The 22,134-nt window shown below is 34.5% G+C and overlaps 1 protein-coding gene across 10 annotated transcripts in view; it reads left to right on the forward strand.

Annotated features, from left to right (window-relative positions):
- Positions 1-22,134, forward strand: part of UTRN (utrophin) — a 651,323-nt gene that overhangs the window by 208,301 nt on the left and 420,888 nt on the right. For all 10 annotated transcript variants that reach the window (XM_007484681.3, XM_056818903.1, XM_007484684.3 and 7 more), the window contains 4 exons: positions 11,155-11,396; positions 11,556-11,736; positions 18,089-18,234; positions 21,319-21,531. In XM_007484681.3, the coding sequence (XP_007484743.2) occupies positions 11,155-11,396; positions 11,556-11,736; positions 18,089-18,234; positions 21,319-21,531 (782 nt within the window). The remainder of the gene's footprint in view (positions 1-11,154; positions 11,397-11,555; positions 11,737-18,088; positions 18,235-21,318; positions 21,532-22,134) is intronic.

Consider the following 22,134-nt stretch of genomic DNA (forward strand, 5'->3'; position numbering starts at 1 on the left):
ACTGATTTATGTTCACTGAAAAGACATAAATAGGTAACCTTAAATGAAAATCCTAAGAGTTCCATTCACTTTTTAAGTAAAGCATTTATTAAGCACTTCCTTTGTTCTAGTTCCCTTTTTACTTTTTATTTCTCCCAATTATATATAGAAACAATTTTTGACAATTGTTTCTGATATCTTACAATTCAGATTCTCTCCCTCTTTACCTTCACCACCCATGAGGTGGTAAATAGCCTAATATAGGTTATACTAGTATTTTCATGTAATACTTCTTTCCGTATTTCTCATGACGTGCTAGAAGAAACACGTCACACACATAATAAAAAAACTAATGAAGGAATTAAATTGGGAAAAAAATGGATGCTTTTGATCTGCATTCAGCCTCCCACAGTTCTTTCTTTGTCTGTGACTATGATTTTTCATTGAGTCCTTTGTGGATATCTTGGAATTTGCTTTGGTAATGATAATAGTTTTGCTGATCATCGTACAATATTTCTGGTACTGCACAGAGTCTTACTATATGCAGTGTTCTGGTTCTGCTCATTTCAATTTGTTTTAGTCTTTCCAGGTTTTTCTGAATTCGTGGCTTGTCATTTCTAATGGGGCAATAGTATTCCATTATAACCATATACTACAACTTGATTATTCCCCCCTCCCCACATTGATTGACATCCCCTCAGTTTCCAATTCTTCGTCATTATAAAAAGAGCTGCTAAAAATATTTTTGTACAGGCAGTCCCTTCCCCCTTATCTCTGATCTTTTTGGGATACTGACCCAGTAGTGGTTTTGCTTGGGCAAAGGATATTCACAGTTTAATGTTGGGCTTGATTCCACATTGCTCTCCAGAATGGTTATTTCAGAGTAGGTAACCTGTAGATGCAGGTAAATGAGATGTGGATAGATTTTATGTCAGGATGTCCTGAATGATAATTCAGCCATAAAGGTTTACTAGCTGTATGATCCTGGACATAATATTTTAATTTTCTGTGAATGTTTACTAGCTGTATAATACTAGACATATTATTTACATTTTCTTTGCCTCAATTTCCTCATCTGTAAAATGGGGATAATAATTGCACCTCCCCTTCAGGGTTGTTGTAAGAATAAAAAGAGGTAAGATTTGTTAACAGTTTCATAAACTGTAAAGTCTTATTATATATTGAGTAGCTATTGTTTATATATATATATATAGATATATATTAAATAAATTTTTGTGGGCTGGTTAAGATCTGGAGAAATCAGGTAAAGCCTTTTTGCTCAAGTTGAACTTAAAGAAAACAAATTATTTTTTTTTCCTGGGAACCTAAATATTTTGGGTGGCTTTGGCTAGCTGCTCACAGAGCCATTGTTTAAATTTTTTATTTGGATATATTTTGTTTTTACATTATTTTCACATCCATGTATATCCTTCCATTTTTTTCTTCCCAGAATATAAAAAATAAAAAGGGGGAGGGAGCTCAGATTCAATCCAAATATAGTAATTTTTGGTTCCTTCTTCCTACCTTGGGGTCATAATAGATTCAGTCCTTGCCTCTCTTTTTGTATGTTTCCTTGCTACCTTAGTATTGTTTAATTAGTATTATAAAATTTGTGCTCTTTTACTCCTCCCCTGCCTCCCTGGGCTTGATATCATACATAAAACTCTGATCATATGTAATCCTCTCACCTAGGGCCTAGATAGTCCAATGACAGTGAAGGGGATGACTGCACAGGTCCTATTCTAGCCTCCATATAAATTCCCTATATGGCCAAAACTATAGCATCACTTCCCCTTGAAGGCAATTCATCCTGGTGGCATCTCTTTTCCAGGCAAGCTGTTTGTGATGGCAAGTATATTTTGAGGAAAACTATTTACTCATCCAGCTTTCTGCCATTGCAATTTCTCTTGCTTCCTAAAAGACCTTTCTGGAATTCTTCTTGACTTGTCCCACTCATGACACATTGCCAAACAATGCCCCGTTCTTTGGGTCCTAACCACTAGAGAAGATGGATATCAGTGTAGATGTGACCTATATTTGACAGTCTTTGCAGTGTTTCATATTGATTGCCCTCCTCTTCCTAAAAGGAGGGGAGGTAGAAATTTTCTTAGCTCATCTCTGTGGCCAAGCTTGTCATTAAAATTATACCATGTTCATTTTCAAATTTTTTATTGTTCATTTTGTGACACTGTTGTCATTGTGTATATTGCCTGTTTGCTTCTTTTCACATTGTCTCCATTTATATAAGACTTCTGCTTTTTCAGAGTCTTTATATTTGGTACTTTTTATGACACAGTTAATCTTTAAATTCATGCACCACATTTTTTTAGTCATTTCCCAATTCGTGGGCATCAACTATTTTTGTCCAATTCTTTGTTACCACAAAATAGCCTACATTGAACATCTCAATAATATATGGGTCCTTTCTTCTTTGAATGGATGTCATAGATATATAATTGCCAAAGGGTTCATTAGTTCAAGGTGGTGGATATTTTAGTCAATTTTTATTGTAAAATTCCAAATTCCTTTCCAGAATGTTTTGATTCATTTGTAGCTCTACTATCATGGTATTAATTAGTTTGTCTTTATTATTATAATAAGATAAATATAGACTTAATATGGCACCTCTAACTTTGAGAATTTCTACCTTTTTTATCCTTTAATGGTCTTTCATGACATGAAGACCAAATCTTCAGTTCTCCATTCTCTTTAGTCCCATTCTGTGGGAGAGAGTATGGGAATAGAACCCAACTTCTCTATATTATTTGATAATGGGTTCATTTATTTAATGACTATAAGAATAATTTTTAAAAGTCTTGTTACCAGGATTTTGGTAGCACATATATAATCTCTATCTCTTGTAATTGTCTTTGATTAAAACTACCATTCTTATCTCAGGCAGTATAACATGCCAATTTAATGTCACATTATTCTTTTGATTTTGTAAAGGGCATGATTAAATTATAGGGACCTAAAGGCTTAGACTATATATTTTCCCTTTCATTCGTGTCTTATCATATTCTGAATTTTCTCATATTCCAGTCTTGGTTATTCTACAGCAGGTCTTAATATTTCTAAATTGCCCAAAGCTTAAGCCTTTTTTATCTGGTCTATTTAGATGGCAAAGGAAATAAAATTTTAATAAGCAGTCAAATAATATCCAGTTTTGAAGAACTTATTCCTAAAGCTCTGTCGTAAGTTCTGAGGATACAAATACTAATGAAAACAAGTTCTTGCCCTTAACAAGCTCAAATTTTAATGGGAGAAGATAATGCATTTAGTGGTCAGTCTTATTTGGAAAGTAATGGGAATGAAAGTTATAACCAGGGAAGAGTTGATTGATATGTTGTTGTTTAGTAATTTCAATCATGTCTGACTCTGTGATCCCATTTGGAATTGTCTTGGCAACTGGAGTGGTTTGCCACTTCTTTCTCCTGCTTATTTTATAGATAAGAAACTGACACAAATAGGCTTAAGTGACTTGACCAGATTCACACAGCCAGTAAGTGCTTGAGGTCAGATCTGAACTCATAAAGATGAGTCTTCTTGGCTCCAAGTCTGGCATTCTATCTACTGTGCCTGCTAGCTACCCCTATGGCTTGACATGCTTTTTATTATAGAAATGGCACTATTGATTTTACTATGATTGGGTATAGATAGAGTGACAGATATATTCCCATTGAGAAGATGGCAAGAAGATATCTAGATTGAAATATGAGGGATAATGTTGCAGATGTCCAGATATAATTGGCCTTTTGATTTTGCTCTCCTACTTAAATTTCAAGTCCAAATGGGTTCCAGGTTTGGAGTTCCAAAACTGATAGAGTTTGTTAGGTATTCTGGAGAGTCTTGTGCATAGACAGCAAGATGGTCATAGTAGAATAAGTCATTGATAGTCCCAAAGAGGGATCTCTTATTTTAATTTGTACTCATCATATCCCTCCACTAAAAATAAACTCTTTGAGCTCCAAGACTTTTTCTTTTTGTATCTCTGTTACTGGACCTTATATATGTTAGGTGTCTAATAAATGTTTGTCTAAATTGATTTGAATTCTAACCAGAAAGACTAACTTGATTTGACATGACAATTATGTGAATAGAGTAACAATGATCATTTCAGAGTTTGAAAATAATAGTCACTGAATTTTAGAGTTTGAAATAGCTCTGAATTTTCTGACAACTCTGACAATTAGTCATATGCCTCTGTTTGGAGGCTTTCCAGTAAAGGAAACACTCCACTGCTTCAATTTGTTAAGAGGATTTTCCTTTTAAGTTTGTTATCTGTTCCTCTGTAACCTCTACCTATCACCCCTTCTTCTGTTTTTTTTCCCCCACCCCATGGCACAGCCACAACCCATCTAATCCACCTTCCACATACCTGCTTTTCATTTTTTTGAATATCACTTTCAAATGCCTGCTGAATCTTCTCTTTCCTGGACTAAACATCCCAAGTTCTTTAAACTGATTCTGACATGGAGTAGTCATCCCTTCAAAATCCTAGTGTTCTTCTTGTGATTATGCTCTTAACGAGCCAGGGCACCCCCTAAAATGTGACACCTAGAACTAATTGTCTCCAGATGAGGTCTGGCCATAATAATACCTCTGAGTCATACAGTGCTTTACTCTTACAAACTATTTACCTTACAGCATCCCTGGGGAGGAATGCATGTTGAGATTGTCACAGTCTCTTTGAACATCCATTTTCTCATCTGTAAAACAAGGGGAAAAAAACCAAACATACTTGGCCTCTGTTTTTTCTTATTCCTTAACTTTAACTGCTTTTTGGTCTTTGGGGGAACCAAAGAAATTTTTCATGTGAACTTCATTCCTCACACTGAACACGCTGAATTATTTTGATGTACTCCAGTCTAGTGAACTGGAAAGGTGACTATATTCGAGTTGGAATATCAGCTTACTTACTGAATAGAAACAGGCAGAGTTGTTAAGGAAGTGGAGATAGATAGATCGATAGATAGATGGTTGATATTATATATTACTTTCTATCCATGTGATCTTAATTAAGAAAGTCACTTTACCTCTATTGGCTTCATTTTCCTCATCTGTAAAATGAGGAGGATTGGTTTAGATAAGACATATCAAACATATGATCTGCCTCGTTTGGTCCCAACCCTCCTGATGGACCGAACCACATTAAAATGTAATTTGAAAACATTGAACAATAAATATAAAAATATAAAAGAACATGGTTATTATTAATTTGTGGTTTCTTAAATTAATATGTGGCCCCACAGATATTCTTATATACTGTACAGTATAGTGGCCCCTTTTGCTCATTTTTGCTCATTTTAGTCTAGACTTCTTAGGCAGTCTGGTGAAGCCCTTTTCAAAATAAAGTTTTTAAATGAATAAAATAAAATACATGGACTTACAGAGGAAAACAGTAATATTGAAGCTAGTTATTTCTCTCTCTCTCTCTCTCCCTTTTCCCTCTCCCTTTAAATTCATGGACTGTTGATTAAGAACTCATGGATTAGATGAGCGCTAAGCTTCTTTCTAGCTTTAAATCTATGATCCAATATTCCTAATTCCCAGCATCAGTAGGGATATTACTTATTCTGGTATAAAGCCAAAAAATAGAACCTAAGTAAAGCTTTCATTATCATGAATGGTTTTTTGTATCAATGTGTTCTCATGGAACATTGGTAATTAATGTAGATGCGGTAAAGCTTAGCTTCAGTTTGTTCAAAGACAAGTTAGTTAATGATGCAGATGAGAATGATAAAAATCAGTTAGAAAAGCATATCAAATTATTAGCAAAACAGATGTTCAAATGCTCTGGTGTTCCTCTTGAACTGGTTCCATCTTAAATGCTACCATAGTGGAGATTGAGAGGAATTTTCTGCTTAATGTATTTGAGTCATTAATTACTTAGTGGTCTCATGCTGCGTTTTTTATACAGAAGTATTGGAGAAAACTGTTTGTTTTGCTTGACAGGGTCAATATTTTCCTCCAAGAGACCTCTAGGTAATACCAGATCATGGATATGCCTTTTGCTAATAAAAGTTATGCAGCCACACAATTTTGATTTTAAAAATTGAAGCTCATTACATCTGGCAAATGTCATGAGTTTTATGTAGCCTCTTTGGGGATATTTTCATTATGTTATGAAATTTGAAAGTTTTATATTTAAAAATATTTTCTAAATGTATTGTAAAGATATCATACCAATGAAAAGGTTATTTAGTTTTTTTTTTTTTAACCCTTACCTTCCATCTTGGAGTCAATACTATGTATTGGCTCCAAGGCAGAAGAGTGGTAAGGGCTAGGCAATGGGGGTCAAGTGACTTGCCTAGGGTCACACAGTTAGGAAGTGGCTGAGGCCAGATTTGGGTCATTTAGTTTTGAGATGTTTAGGTTTTGTATAGGTATATTCTATAATATGAGTCAATGACTTTAGTATTTGTATAATTAATTATTTTAGTTCTTACTGATAAACTTCATGGAACAAATTGTTACATGGAACAAAGAAAGTTGTTATGGAACTTATGACTGAGAACGTGATGCTGGAATTTAAAAAACAAAACTACAATAAGGAGCCATGTATAACTTAAAAAAAGTTATTAGTCCTCCTTTGAATTTTGACTATATCATATATTAGTGTGTATGGGCTATAAAGACAGGAAAACTTTGTATAATTAAGATAAAATTACCCCTTTAGAATTGGAGTACTTTGAGAAAATGCCATTTTAGACATGGTAGTATATTTTAGTGTCCCTTTTACTGAACCTTTGATTCAATAATCAGTTAGCATTCATATATGAAAAATTCATTGTATTAGATTCTGGGGGATATGGAAGCAGAAATAGAATGCTCCTTTCCTTCAAATAGTTTACCTTCTACTGAGGATAAGTAACTTGTTCGGAGAGTAATTAGTTCAAAATTATAATACAGTAATAAAAAAATTACTTCCTTGGAGACACACCAGGTACAACTGTTGTGATTAGGAAAGTGATCAAATGGAAGTTATTACGAAAGATGTTGGGCAAGAGGTTTTTATCAGAGTTGTGCTTTGAAGGTCCCTAGTAATTCTACAAGATAGAGTTACCTCAGTGCATCTTAGATGTGGTAAATCATTTCAAAAAAGCAGGCATAATAGGAAGGATAGAATTGTGTGTAAAGGGAGCAGCTAACATCCAACTTGAATGAAATAGAGTATGTGAAGGGGTAATAATATGAAATAAGATAGGAAAGGAAGGTAGGTGTCAGACGTATTTTGAAAGTCATTAAATGTTGGGATGAGGATTTTTTATTTTATTCTGGAGGTAATAGAAACTATTAAAGACTTTTACCTAAGGGAATACTATTGTTAAATACATGTTCAAGAATATTCTAGAAGTTGTGTGAAGGATATGTTGGAGAAAATAGCCTTTGTTTATTCTTCAACATTAACTCTGCTTACCAGCCTGATTACTACAAAAATATTTAATTAGTCCACTCTCCTGGCAATAATGTATGTGGTTGAGGCAATGTGGTAGCTTGCAAAGAATTATGGACATGGAGCAAGGATATACCTGCATTCAAATCTAGGACTACACATACTACACTGTGTGACCATTGGCAAGTTACTTATGCTTTTTGAACCTTCATTTTAATTGTGGTGAGGAAACCATAAAGTACCCTTTAAACTTTAGATAATTTGCTACAATTTTTGCTGTTCTTACATTATTTGATGACTTACCAGCAAAATATTGGTATTATAGCTCCTTGTAGATACTCTTTTGGCTGTTTATGAGTAGTTATGGACAAAAATCTTATTGGTTAGAAGATGATGATGAGGATGAGGATAACAGACATATATGGTGCTTATTTTATTCAAGGGGCAGCTAGGATAGCACAGTGGATAGAGCATTGGGCTTGGACTCAAGAAGACTTGATTTCAAATCTGAGCTCAAACACTTCATAGTTGTATGTTCTTGGATCAATCAGTTAACCCTATTCTCCCCAGTTTTCTCAAGAAATGGGAAATCCTTCAAATTTCTCAGAAATAGTTGGATACAACTGAAAAATGACTGAATTATCCCAAGATTATGTGCCTGGCACTTGATTAAGCAATTTGCAATTATCTTATTTGATTGTCACCACCATCCTAGGTAAAAGGTGCTGTTACCTGCTCTGTTTTACATTTGAGGAAACCTAGGCAAAGTTAAAGGACTTTCTTAAGGTTACACAACCAGTAAGTGTCTGAGATCAGATTTGAATTGAGGGCTTACAACTCCAGGGCCAGTGCTCAATTCACTGTGCCACCTAGCTGTTGCCAGTTGGAGTGGGTTGTGATTTGCATCAATCAATGGATTATTTGCATCAATGTCATTAAAGATTCATAGGTATATTGGATTATGTATAAGTGGAAATTTTGTATCCTTTGGACTTCATCTCCCAGAATTCTTCCCATATTCCAAAAATCCTTTTCCCCTTTCTGTTTACATGTGTCCTTACTTTATGGTTTTTAAGCTGTGGGTAACGCCTCCCTCATTCTCTTTTTCTACATGGGAGGCTGGTGAGCTCTTATCTGTTTCTCTAGTTTTTTTATTTTCCTTTTGCTTCAAGTTAAGTATTAATAAATATCATTAACTACAATATTTGGAGTATTGACTATTAATTTTTAAATTTACTTTTATATTACTGATTCAGCTTGAAATAAAATAATATGACTATAAGTATATGAGTAGTGTTTATTATTCAGTCATTTCAGTTGTGTCTCACTCTTCATAAGCCCATTTGTGGTGTTCCTGGCAGAGAAACTGAGCGGTTTGCCATTTCCTTCTCCAGATTATTTTACAGATGAGGAAACTGAGGCCAACAGTTTAAATGATTCTCTCTCAAGGTCACACAGCTATCTTAGATCATATTTGAATTCAGGAAAATGAATCTTCTTGACTTCAGGCCCAGAACTCCATCTAATGTATCCCCTAACTGCCCCATGACTGGTGATACATATATTCATAATTTGAATGGAGATAAATTTGCCAACAATATTATTTTTGATATTTCTCACTGTTTTTATAAAATGTTCCTTATGGAGATTTGATAAAACTATGTACTGTTTGTAGATTATCTGATTTTCTTAATTGTTGCTGTTTAAAATCCTCTTAATACGTATAAGTGAACTTTAATAAGTAGTTAAAATATGTGTCCATGAGTCATATTTATAAAAATGTATAAAAACTTTATGAAATAAGGAGACAGCATATTAAGTCAGTAGTATGTTCAAATTGCATGGCTTTATGTGATGTGTTATTTCAGTTATTCAGTGGGCACAACATTATGTAGAAAAAAAATGCGTATTCTTTGAGCATATTACTGTTTTTTTTAAATCAACTGATTTTCCTCACTGATATTTTTTCATGAGTATACAATGCAGAATTGTTTATTCATCCACCTACTCAGACAGTGCACATTTCATACCATTCATCTGAAAATGCTTGATGCCCTTAATGCATAGTGATTTATTTCTAATTCAGTATTTATATTTTTTGTAATAGTTTTTGAAAGGATCTCAACCTTCAAAACCATAATGAGAAAAATGTTAGTGTTCAATGGTTTAATTTTTTTGAAGTACATAATAAATAAAATTATATTTCTAGTTAGCATATAAACTTGGGATATCTTTCTTCAATACTCAGACTTAAGTGATACGAGTAATGATGATCAATTAAAGTATATCCTATGTTCCAAGCACTGTGCTAAGCACTAGGGATACTAAATACAAGAAAAATAGGAAATAATTTATAGAGAAAGAACTAAAATTAAGAAGGGCGTGGAAACTTTATGCAAGGCATTCTTGTATATTGATAGTCCAATTGGATTTGGAGTTAGGAGACCGACGTGTCAGTCCTTGCTTAACTACTAGAGATTGAGCCCACTAGAATGGGTAGACTGTTGACTTTGGAGTCAACCTAACCTAGCTTCAAATTTCTCCTATGATATTTACTTTGTGTGTGATCTGGGCAAGTCACTTACTATTTCTGAGCATTAGTCTTTAAAATGCAGATAGAAATAACACTTACCTCCCCAGATTATTGTGAGGATAAAAATCAAATAACTTAATAAAATGCTTTATTACCCTAAATTGTTGTGATTGATTAGCTCTGTCACTTTGAGGGGAGTTAAATAGATCAGTGGATGCCTTTGGGCTTTATTCAAGAAGAGCTGAGTTCAAATATGGCCCCAGATACTTACTAGCTTACAAGCTCTCTTACCTTGGACTTAACTTCTTTCTCAATTTCCTCACCTATAAAATGTTGATAATAATAGTACCTACCTCCCACGGTGGTTGTGCACATTGAATGAGATTTATGGAAAATGCTTAGGCCAGTGCTTGGCACACAGTAGATACTATGTAGATGCTAGCTGCTATCGTTACTAGTATTTCTACTTCAAATACTACTACACAAAACCTCTGTGAATTGAATGGCTGTAACTATATAATGTCTATGGTCTCTTCTATCTCTGACATTCTATGATCATATAATGAATGAATGTATGAAAAGAATTAATCAAATACTTATAGATAGAGTGCTAATTGCTGTGGGGTTTTCTTGGCAAAGATACTGGCATAGTCTGTCATTTCCTCCTCCAGCTCATTTTATATTGAAGGAATGAAGACAAACACGGCTAAGTGATTTGCTTAGGGACATATTAAGTCTCTGAAGCCAGATATGAACTCAGGAAGATGTCTTCCTAACTTATGGTCCAGGACTCTACCACTCTGGAACCTTGTTCATGAATAGCAATATTTTTTAATTACTTTTTGATAGAGGAAGAAAGTGGAAAAGGAGATAATTGTGAGGATAATTTAAAATATAATAGTACATAATATTAATATTTGGTTATGTTTCCCCTGAATGTAGCTTATGTATATTTGTGGAACTCTTAAGCATACTTATTCAGTAGAGAGCCACAATGCTATATAATTTTTGTCTTAGTTTGACATGAGGTTTCTTTTTTAAATTTTGACAAGAGGTTTAAAAATGTTCTTTAACCACTTTAGCTTATAGTATTTTTTAAAAAAGAAAAACCAACCCACCCATACTCACAGAGTTTAGATCACCTTTTCATCCTTTTTTTTTCATTTAGTCAAAGTTTTAATAAACACTTTAAGACAAGTTGGTGATTAATTAAGACTATACTTGTTTATTTTTTTATTTGTTATAGAAGGAATTTCTGCAGATGATGTTAAAAAGGTCTTGGAGAAAGTGCAGTCAGAATGGAAAGATGTGGTGTGGAATTTAGAAGATGTTTCAAGAAAAATTCAACTCCAAGATGATATAAATACATTCTTTAAAGATTTGTATGAGCTTGAAAAGGCTATCAAGGAAAAGGAAGAATGGGTGGAAAATTCTTCCATTGCAGATACTACTCAGCAGTTTGGACCAAATCTGAAGGACACATGCCAGGTAGGTAGATAAATGCTTTGCCTCACAGATACATTCTTCAGTCAGTTTCAATTTTCACCGATCTTTTACTTCTACAATTAATGTTGGTGCAGGTCATATTTTTGGATGTAGATCCTTTTACCTCACTTTCCATTATATATGTATCTTTCTATTCCACAGTGGGAACTAACACATCTGCTTAGTCTGGGCCCTCAAATTGAAATGATGAGTTCCAGCTGTATGGCTCTTATGTCTCAGCCTTCTGCTCCAAGCTTCATTCAGAAGAGTCTGGAGAGCTTCATAGATCGCTACAAATCTGTGCAACAGAATTTGGAAGAATGTCAGAAACAGTTGGAGAAAGGTAAATCATTCCATATTCTGTCTTTTTTCATTTTTTTTATCTACAGTTTTCTTTTATCTATCGCTTTTGGGTCTTTGACCATGTTATCCTTATTAATCATACTTCAGGGCATCCTTTCATGTAGAAGACATCATATTTCCTGGAAAACCCCTCTTCCCTCTATCACAGTGTTGTTCTTTGTGCTTATCGTTGATGGTGATCTCAATATCTTTTGCTGATTTTGGAATTGGAGTTATTCAGATAATCTTATGTAAAAATGAAGTTATGGTAATAGTTAGTTTTTAAGTAGTTACTTAAGAAATCTTGTTGGCAAAGAATCCCACATTTGATTACCAAAATAAATTAATAGTAAGGGTTAAAAGAAATTTTGATCATTTCGTATCTTTCACTTGACTTTTTTAAATATAAAGATTTAGGTTAAAAAAAAAACCTAGTGTTATCTTTTTGTATCAACATTGATACCTCTCTCTTAGTTTTTTAAAACTTTAAATTTGTAACTCATATTTTAGAATCTAAACTCAGGGTTTATGCTTATTAGGTTTGGTCTTGGGAGCATTTTCCTTGTCCTATTCTTTGGTTGCTGTGAAAACTTGAGGTTTCCCCTGTGACTGAATCCCATTTATTTCTCTTCTCAAAAAAAGTGAAGATCCATCAATTCCCATTCAGGCATGGCAAACACCAGATACAACATAGAAAATAGGCTAGATTTTGTTTATTTCTTTAGAAAATGCAGTGGCTTGTACCCAAGCCCTTAAATAGTCTGGACAATTTTTATTTTGTCAGTCAGCAAATACTTATTGAGCACCTAATGTGTGTTAGGCAGTATGCTGTGTGCTGGAAAGATGATAGTCCCTGCTCTCCAGGAGTTCACAGTCTAATGGCTGTGACAGGATGTCAATAATTGTATAAATGAGCTAAATACTGGATAAATTGAAGATAAGCACCTAAGGTAGGTACTAGGATTAGAGGGTATTGTGAGAAGCTTCTTTTAGAAGGTCACATTTTAGCTGGGATTAGAAGGAAGTCAGGAGGAGGTAAGGATGATTGCTCTGATATGGCCCATTGCCCATAAAAACCTTTATAGTCCATCCATAATTAATTTGGTGTCAAAATTGCTCCAACATGGATACAACGCTTAGGATGTTTAGAAAGTCAAGTATTCTCCTGGTTGCTCTAGTTCTTTCTATTTTTCTCTCTCTGATCTCTTTAATTAAATTAAAAAGATCTTTTCTGGTCTGAATTATTTTCCTCTTTCTTTCTCCTTTCACACCTATTAAGAAGGCAAGAAATATAATACCCATTAAATGAAGTCATGTAAAACACATTTCCCTATTAACTATGTTGTAAAAAAAAAGCAAGGAAAATAAAGTGAAAGAAACTTTGCTTGTATCTTCACTTAGTTCATTAGTTTTCTTTCTGAAATTATTTAATATTTTTATTCCTGAGTCTTTTGGAATTGTCAGAGCATTGCTACAATATTCCTATATAGTACTCTTCTAATTCTGCATACTTCATTTTATGTCAGTTCATATAAGTCTTCCCAGGTTTTTCTGAAGAAATGATCCTGGTCATAATTTCTTAAAACAAAATAATATTCATCACAATTATACACCACGACTTGTTTAGCCATTTCCTAATGGATAGGCATCCCTTCATTTTTTCCATTTCTTTTTCATCACAAAAAGAGGGGCTAAAAATACTTTTGTATATACAAATAACTCGGAGGCAGGCAAAATGATCAGTCAGAGTTGATGAAAAAAAAATCATGTCAAAAGACCCCTTACAATAAATTTGAGATATTTAGCTCATTAAATTTTCCAAAGGTTATTATTCAATTGTAATCAGTTTTGATGAAATCCATCCATCATCTATGTCAACAAAGCCAAAATAGAAAAAAGACTGTTTATGGGCTTTTACAATATTTTACAATATTTTGTTCAGTAGTCATAAGGGAAAAGCAACAGAATATATCTAATAGTTAAAGCACAATAAATTAAAACTATCCAATATAACAGAATAGTATTGATAAGATTAATATAGGAACTTAAAAACAACAAAATTAAATCTTAAAGCAGATGACCAGCAAAATACAGACTTTCATAAAACAGTGGAGTCTGAAAAGGTTTTAAGCCTTCACTTCCAGTCTCTTTAAAGTTCCTTCTCTATCTGTTCAGATTCCTTTAGTCAGAGCTCTGGGATCTCCCATAGCAAGGGAGAACATGGTTTTGAGGAATCCCAAACTGTATGAATCTTAGAGACTGGGCAGACCCAAATGGCAGAGGGTTGTAGGGAAATGAATTTCTCCCTTGCATCTCAGGCAAGATAATTGAAAGGTTCAGTGTACCCAGGAATGGTAAGAAAAAAAAATCCCAAAACTGGAAGCTGTTTGGAATAGGCAAGGTACTGTTCTTTCATTGAGTACACCATGCTTATAATTTTACTTTTATTTGGAAGAGTAAACTCCTCGCTTCCCCCTGCCGGAAAAATGCTAGGTAGCAGTTTGTTTCCCATGTCACGAAGAGCCTAATTATTGCCTAGGGAAATTGCACTTCAGTTTTACCAGTTGCCCAGAGAGTGGCTCCAAACTTGTGAGTTCCGAAAATATAGCGGCATCTACTAGCAGTCAGCTGTGGTTGGGGCCAGAGCAGGAGGAGAATTCAGGAGCAGGAGGAGGGGCTCAGCAGTAATGCTAGAGCAGGCTCAAGCAGATGGGTGAGGGAGAGGCAGTTTATCCCTTTTCCGCAAACTCCCTCAAACTAAAAACAACTGTGCCTGTATGGTAGAGAGGGTGCCTTGTCAAAAAGTAGGGAAAGAAGAAATAAGGCAGCAGCTCCAAAGAAAGTTCAAGTTCTCTTGGAGTTTGAGAGGGTGAGTGGGGTGGGCAAAAAGCCTTGGCAGGAGAAATGTGGCTTAAAATTTTTTTTTTATCTAGGCCATCTTAAAAAACTGAGAATTTCATTTCCAACTTCTTGTTGCCATAAATGTAAAAAATTAAATTAGATCTAAATAATAAAAATATTATATTTTAGCAAATTTATTAATAATCAGAAGAAATAAAGGAATAAAAGCGATACAAAATAAAAACCATGTGATCATGGCATCCTTGCCATGAAGTCAAAGATCCTGGGATCCTCCAAGCCACTGTGTAATATTCCCTGTCTACAGGAAGTACTTAAAAATAGGAAGTCAATGTGCTCCCGGGAAATGTAGCTCTTTTTTAGCGTAACAGATTTTCAATTATACAGTAGCCATTTCCTTTTTTTTCTTATCTGTTGGGATAGTTTCTTAGAGTAGTGCTATTTCTTTGGTCAAAGACTTGGAACAATTTTTTGTCCCTTAGGCATCGTTCCAAATTGTTTCTCTATAAGAGTAGGACCAGTTCATAACTCTACCAACAGTATATAAGTGTATTTTTTCCACATCCACTTCAACATTAATCATTTTCCTTTTCTCTTATGTTAGCCAATTTGATAGATATGAGATGGTTCCCCACAGTTGTTTTAATTTACATTTCTCTAATTATTAGTGATTTAGAACTTTAGAATTCTCAAGCCTAGTTTTTTAAGACCAAGACTATGGTATAGCTAAGAGAATTTATGTAATCTGATTATCAACCTGCTTAATGTAGGATAAAAGACAATTGACAATAAATATTTAGGGAAAACCCAGATACATTAAAGGAGATAAAATCAGTCCCAGAACACAACACCTCATTTTTAACATGAAACCCCACATTTTGAGGCAATAATTTTCAAATTTTGTGTTGTCCCTTTTTTACCCAACCCCCCAAAAGATGGGGTGAGTTTGAATATATTATAGAGCAATGCTTAAAATCACAAATATCTATCATACTGCAATCATTATCATAAAATTAGAAATGGGTAGATTCATAAAAGTCATGTAGCCCAACACCAGAATACTGAGGAAAACTGAGATCACATACAGGTAGTAAATGCCAGTGTCAAAATGTGAGTCCTTCCTTTCAGACTTCAAATCCAGTACTTCTTAATACAACATGCTATCTTATTCACAAAGTTTAAGAGGAAAATATGGAGCATGGAAAACCCCCCAATATTGTCGTCTCCCTGGCAACGAGTAGGTACTTGGGACCAACAGTGGGGAAATGCCATAAGGCTGTTGTTCTGTCCCTTTTGGGCAGCCTCAAGCAGGGCTTTGGGTGCCTAAATCTACCCTCTCCAAACATTTCCTTTCATTCAGGGGAGGTTCTGGAATTTAGGGGGAATTTGTGGTGTACTGGTTAGAGCACAAGACCTAGAGTTAGAAACATCTGAGTTGAAATAGGGTCACAGATACTCACTAGTGTGATTTTGAGCTAATCACTTAACTCTTATAAAATGCAGATAATTATTCTTGCCTCTGAAGGTTGATGTGCAGATAATATTTATAAAGGACTGAGCTGTGCCTGTCATAGAACAGACTCTATATAAATCATTATTATTGTTTATTGTCATTATTATTATTGTTATTAGTCTGTTTGGGGTCGGCAGTCCTGGAATAGGGATGTGGTTCATCTGGTGCTGGGGAGGCTCCTGGAGCAATGAAACTTTTAATGTTGGGGAGTTTCAGGGGATCCCAGGTCCACAGGGAGCTCTGACCATTCTCTGGTTGGTTGAGGGGGACCTCCTTGGCATTAGAAAACATTCCTCTCACCATTTTCTTCTTACTGAGGGTTTTTTGCCATTTCTCCATGCTTTAGGAATAGCAGAAGGAGACTGGGGTGGGGGAGTAGGATTGGTGTGAGAAATAGGTGAAGGAAGGTCAGAAACCCATTTTCACTGTCTCTGCTGTGGTCTGTTGCACACAATTTACTAAGGGAGGCAGCTGGGTAGCTCAGTGGATTGAGAGTCAGACCTAGAGACAAGAGTGATGAGATGGGAGGTCTTAGGTTTAAATCTGGCCTCAGACACTTCCCAGCTATGTGACCCTGGTCAAGTCACTTACCCACCATTGCCTAGCCCTTACCACTCTTCTGCCTTGGAACCAATACACAGTAGTGATTCCAAGATGGAAGGTAAGGGTTTATTTTTTAAAAAATTAAAAAAATATATATATTTTTTGCTAAGGGTAGGCTATCCTTCTATTGCCTCCAACTATTGTTTTCAAATTTCAGTGCTAGTCTCACTTTGTTGTTTAATTTCAATTTTGTTTTCATTGAAAAAAGTGGATGTACTTATACTTGAGGTATATTAAAAATACCCAGTAATTTTTTAAAAGTTTCATTAAGATCTCCTCCATTTTTCCACCTCCAACTACTGATTTTGATTTTTAGGCAATTAATTTTATTCAGATAGAGGGAATACCAATATCGATGAGTTCAGAAATCTGCTGAAGTACGCAAATTATAGAAAAATATCCTTTAGACATGAAGTATTTCTCCCTCATTGTTTCCAGTATAAACATACAGGAATTTCATAAGTTCTTGCTTCAGCTTGTGCATTGGCACTATGGTCCTGGTTTGTTGGTAAAAATGGATCACATTCTCCACCCCACCCCCACCCCCCCTTTAGGAACAGGATTTTTTAGGCTAGAGCTCTTTGTTCAGAGAACTTCATTGACCAAGCTTGGGAAGTGAACTGCAAACAGCTTTTTTCTTTCAGCTTGCTTTTGCAAAATAGCCTTTGGTGCCTGTTATGGACCAGTGGGCAAAGTTAAATATTTAAGTTCTTAACCTTTACTTCCTGTTGGCTACTGTTTCTTATGCTTTAAAAGGAAGTCCCTTTGCCCTCAAAGTATTGTTGGTTCATTTTTTTAAGGAGCTTAATGAAATAGATTTTTCTGACATTTTAAAAGCTTACAATAGATAGATATCACTCTACGTTATTCTATGTACATCTCATAATTGGCCAGTAGTAGTAACTGGTAGTAAGCAATTTGAGAATGGTTTGTACTACTTTGTAGGTGACAGTTTGTCCATGTGATTGAAATCAATGACAGTGTCTTTAGACATTTATACTTTTTTTTTTTAGTGTTACAAATTGAAGCTTTATGGTGAGGAAAAAGGAAAAGAAGGGGAAATTTTGGGCTAAAAAAATACAAGTTTATCATCAGTGAGGTCTTTCATCATAATGAATGCAGAGAAGAAAGATGAATTAAGATTATGCCCCTCAGTCATAATAGTTCTGAAATTATGATGTTAATCTTAAATCATTGACCATATTTTTAACTTACACATTGCTAGTTTTAATTATAATCTTTCATATCCATAGTGATTATCTGCTCAGTCAACATTAAATGATTGAAATATGTGGAATATATACATACTGTCTTTGTAATATTATTTGCTTAAAATAAAAAAAAAGAAACTTAAATTAAATTGCTCTAAAATACACAGATCTGAAGAGCCAACCTGGAGATGACTACTTACAGACATTGAAGACTGTGAAGGATGTGTTAAATGAATCAGAAAATAAGACTCAAGTTTCTCTGAATGCCTTGAATGACCTTTCAGAAGTTGAAAAGGCCTTGCAGGAGAAAAGGGTAAGCTTATGTTACATCTTAGAAATCAGAATCCATTTTTATTACCCTAAATTACAAAACAATTTGAAATGTGTTTTTATGCCTTGTTTTTTTCATTTATTAGTCTTTTGACCTTTGAGCCTTTATATTTTTCAATTAGTGCTTAAAGGGGTAGAACCAACATATAATTTTTATTAATGCAGTGACCATTAGCTCTCTGTTATTTACTTAGTCTTTAATTTTTAAAAATATTAATGTTCTTTTTAGGAGTGTGAATTTGAAACTTTAGAAACTTGATAAGTATAAATATGACAAATGGAAAAAATTAATTAATTGGATTTACTTTTATAAATATTGATATTTTAAATTAAAATTCAATATAATCACCATCTTGTGCTGTGTTGTGGTTATTGTTCAGTTGGTATCCCTGGAACAAATTGTTCATGCGTTTTTCATGGCAAAGATATTGGAGTGGTTTCCCATTTCCTTCTCCAGTTTTATTCAGGCAGGGGTTAAATGAGTTGTCCTGGGCCACACAGCCAGGAAATGTCTAAGGACACATTTGAACTCTGGGTTTTCTGACTCCAGAACCAGTGTGCTATTCCACTGTTCCACTTAGTCATCCTTTGTGCTATAGACATCACACAATATTTTTGAATTTTGTAAAAATCTTATCATCTACTGCTCAGTGATTGAAAGAATTACATTTGTAATTGTAATTATATTTGTAACTGTAATCATTCAAAGAACCTGATTCTGAGGCATACTTGAGTCCTGAAGCAAAATGACAAGAAAAACTCCAATCGCAATAGATTGGTTGATCATGGTGGCCACACAGGTGGATCTTCTCTCCTGATTCATCAATCTTAGAAAGTATCATCCAGAAAATTAAATTAAAATTTATTATTCAAAATCACCAAACAACTGTGAAAGTTTCACATAATTAAACTTCCCAATCTTTTCTGTAATTTGGTATAAAAGTTATACTTTAGAAATTGCTAAAGCTTAAAGCTGCATAAGCCTTTCAGGGTGCTTGTATAAAGGTTAATATTATTATTAATCTAAAACTTCAAGGTCTGCACTTATTCTTGCTTTTGATCCTCAACCACCTTTTTAGGAAAGTACTAGAAGGAGTATTATCCTTCATTTGCAGATGAGATAACTAAGCGTTGAGAGAAGTATGACTTACATTCACAAAACTAGTAAGCAACAGTGACAGGACTCAAACCTAACTCTTTCTTTTCACTACACATAATATATACCTCTTTTGAGAAACAATCTTAAAAAAGGCACTGAAATTTTTTAAAAATAAAGAGTAAGCAAAAAACAGAAAGCTAATGAGTACTATGTTAAAAATACAAATTATTATCTCTTTGTGACTAAGGTCCTACCCTCCAATGGTAATTGAAAAATGTAAAGACCCAAGGGTCAAAAGACTATTGAGATACTTTCTGTTTTTTATCCATTTTGCAGCCTACTTCTTAAATGGTCATTTATCCTTATTGCCTCATTGTCTTCACATCCTACTCATTTTTTACTCCAATTTTGATTCCAACCAAACCACTCCATTGAAAATGTCCTCTCTATGGTTGCCAATGCTTTAAAAAAAAATAATTACCCCCCACTCCGCAGCCCCAAACAAACAAACAAACAAAGTCAATACTGTATATGTGTTCCAAGACAGAAGAGTGATAAGGGCAAGGCTTTGGGGGTGAAGTGGCATGCCCAGGGTCTCACAGGTAGGAAGTGTCTTGAGTCTAGATTTGAACCCAGGTCCTCCCAAGTTCTTGCCTGACACTATATCCACCAAGCCACTGAGTTGCCTCCATGATCTTTACACTTTTCAACCAAGGGTCTTTTTCTTCATTCTAATTTTACTTCCTGGTTTGGATACTGTTGAGCACTCCCTTCCTCCAGATACTTTCTCTTTTGAGACTTCCCTGCAACCTTGACTTAGAACTGAAAGTGACCTTAGTAGTCATCTAGTCCAACCTTTTTTTTTTCATATTAAGTATGAATAAAGTGAAGTTGAGATGTTAAATAACTCATCTAAGGTCATATAGGTGATTGATTGGCAGAGTCAGGATTTGAATTTTAGACTTGGGATTAAAAAATATAGCCCCCTTTCCCATACTGCACTGGCTCCTGTCTTTACATTATTTTTCTTCTAGTCTGGCTACTCCTTGGTGCCCATTTCTGTATAATTACATCTTCCTCCCACCCATTAAATATGGCTGTTCCTCAAGGTTCTGTCTATCTGTCTGTCTGTCTGTCTGTCTCCACTGCTTGCTTAACATCTGTTCTTGGATGTGTCATGTACACCACAAATTCAACACAACCAAAACCATAATGGATCATCTTTCCCATTACACTATGTTCAGGGCATTACAGTCTTTTAAATTGCCCTGATTCATAATCTAAGAATTCTCCTTGAATCCCTTTTCTTCCTCACATGAGGGTCTGTTCTTTTATTATAACTTATTCATTAACCTCCCCAACCTTCTTAGATTTCTCTCAACTTTCAGAGCCACTGTTCTGATTCTTTCCTTCTTCTCTCCTATTCGTGTATCTTTCAGTGCCCTTCTTGTTGGTTTCCCTTCTAACTCTTTTCTTGTCTACTCTTTCACATAGCCACCAAATTAATATTCCTGAAATAAAGGTTTGACTACATATCACTCCTCTTTGTGAAAAATATTCAGTGGTTCTCTATTGCCTCTTAAAGAAAATAAAAATTTAACTTGGCCCTACGCTGCATACCATTTCCAGTTTAATCCCTCAACGGTGATTCTTCCTCATCACTTTAATGCATTTCCCATCTTGATGTCTTTATCTTATAATACACCATTTTCTTTAAGTTATCTTTATCTCTTCAAATTCTTTATCTACTCTACCTTTAGTAGAAGATAAGTTCTTTTATGGTGAGGTTTATGATTATTTTTGTCTCTTTATATTTACCATTTAGTACTATTCTTTGAATATTGTGTTTTGTTTTGCTCATGTTTATTTTATTACTGTGCCATTTTTAACCTCACTGCCTATATCTTATAATATATCAATACATGTTTAGAGCTACAGAAAATCAGAATATGTTAATCATATTTTCAGGCTCTTGAACAAATACTTGAGGATCAGAAGCCTTTACTGGGGAAACTGGAAGAAGAAACGAAGACTCTGGAGCAGGGTGCTCCTCATGACATAAAGAATAAATACAGGCACGAATTTGAGAATGTTCAAGGAAAATGGGACAGGCTAAAGGCCAGAGTCTCCAAAGATATTCATCTGCTAGAAGAAATTATTCCCAAACTGAGAGTGTTTGAGGTAAATATAAACCCGTTTAGGCATTTAATTAAGCTCCTTCACAATGTAAAATAGCAATTAAAAAGTGGAAACCTTTTACTTGTCAGTACTTGGCATTAGTTTCTGACACTATGTTAATTATGTGCTTAAACTGCATTCACAACTTTCTTGCAAAATGTATGTCATTTATATGGTAAGAAGCGCCTCATTTTTCTTTTGTCTTTGAAAGTTTCTATAGAGAAGGCAAGCTTTGAGATGTGCATTAGAGATTTTTGAGCAGGAATAGATAATGGCTCTTTGCTCTGGGTTGATGTGGAAAAACTTTAGATCAGCTAAGTAGTGAATATAGAGAACAATGATTAATTTAGCTTAACTAACAGAGAAATAGTGACTTAAACTATTAGTGATTTCCATTGTGTTAGCATGAGAAGTAAACTATTTGTCACTGAGTATTATGAAGTATCTACATGTGATTCATGTAGGCACTAGGTTTTTAGGCAAAATGAAAGAACTTTTGGGCTAATGGGCTCACATTCTCTATTGAGTCAGGGCTATTGGATGGATTGTATACATGAATGAAAATTGATTTAGAAGTCCAAATTTAATAGCACGGGAACAGATGCT

The sequence above is a fragment of the Monodelphis domestica genome, chromosome 2 (assembly GCF_027887165.1).
Source record: "Monodelphis domestica isolate mMonDom1 chromosome 2, mMonDom1.pri, whole genome shotgun sequence".
NCBI classification, from domain to species: Eukaryota; Metazoa; Chordata; class Mammalia; order Didelphimorphia; family Didelphidae; genus Monodelphis; species Monodelphis domestica.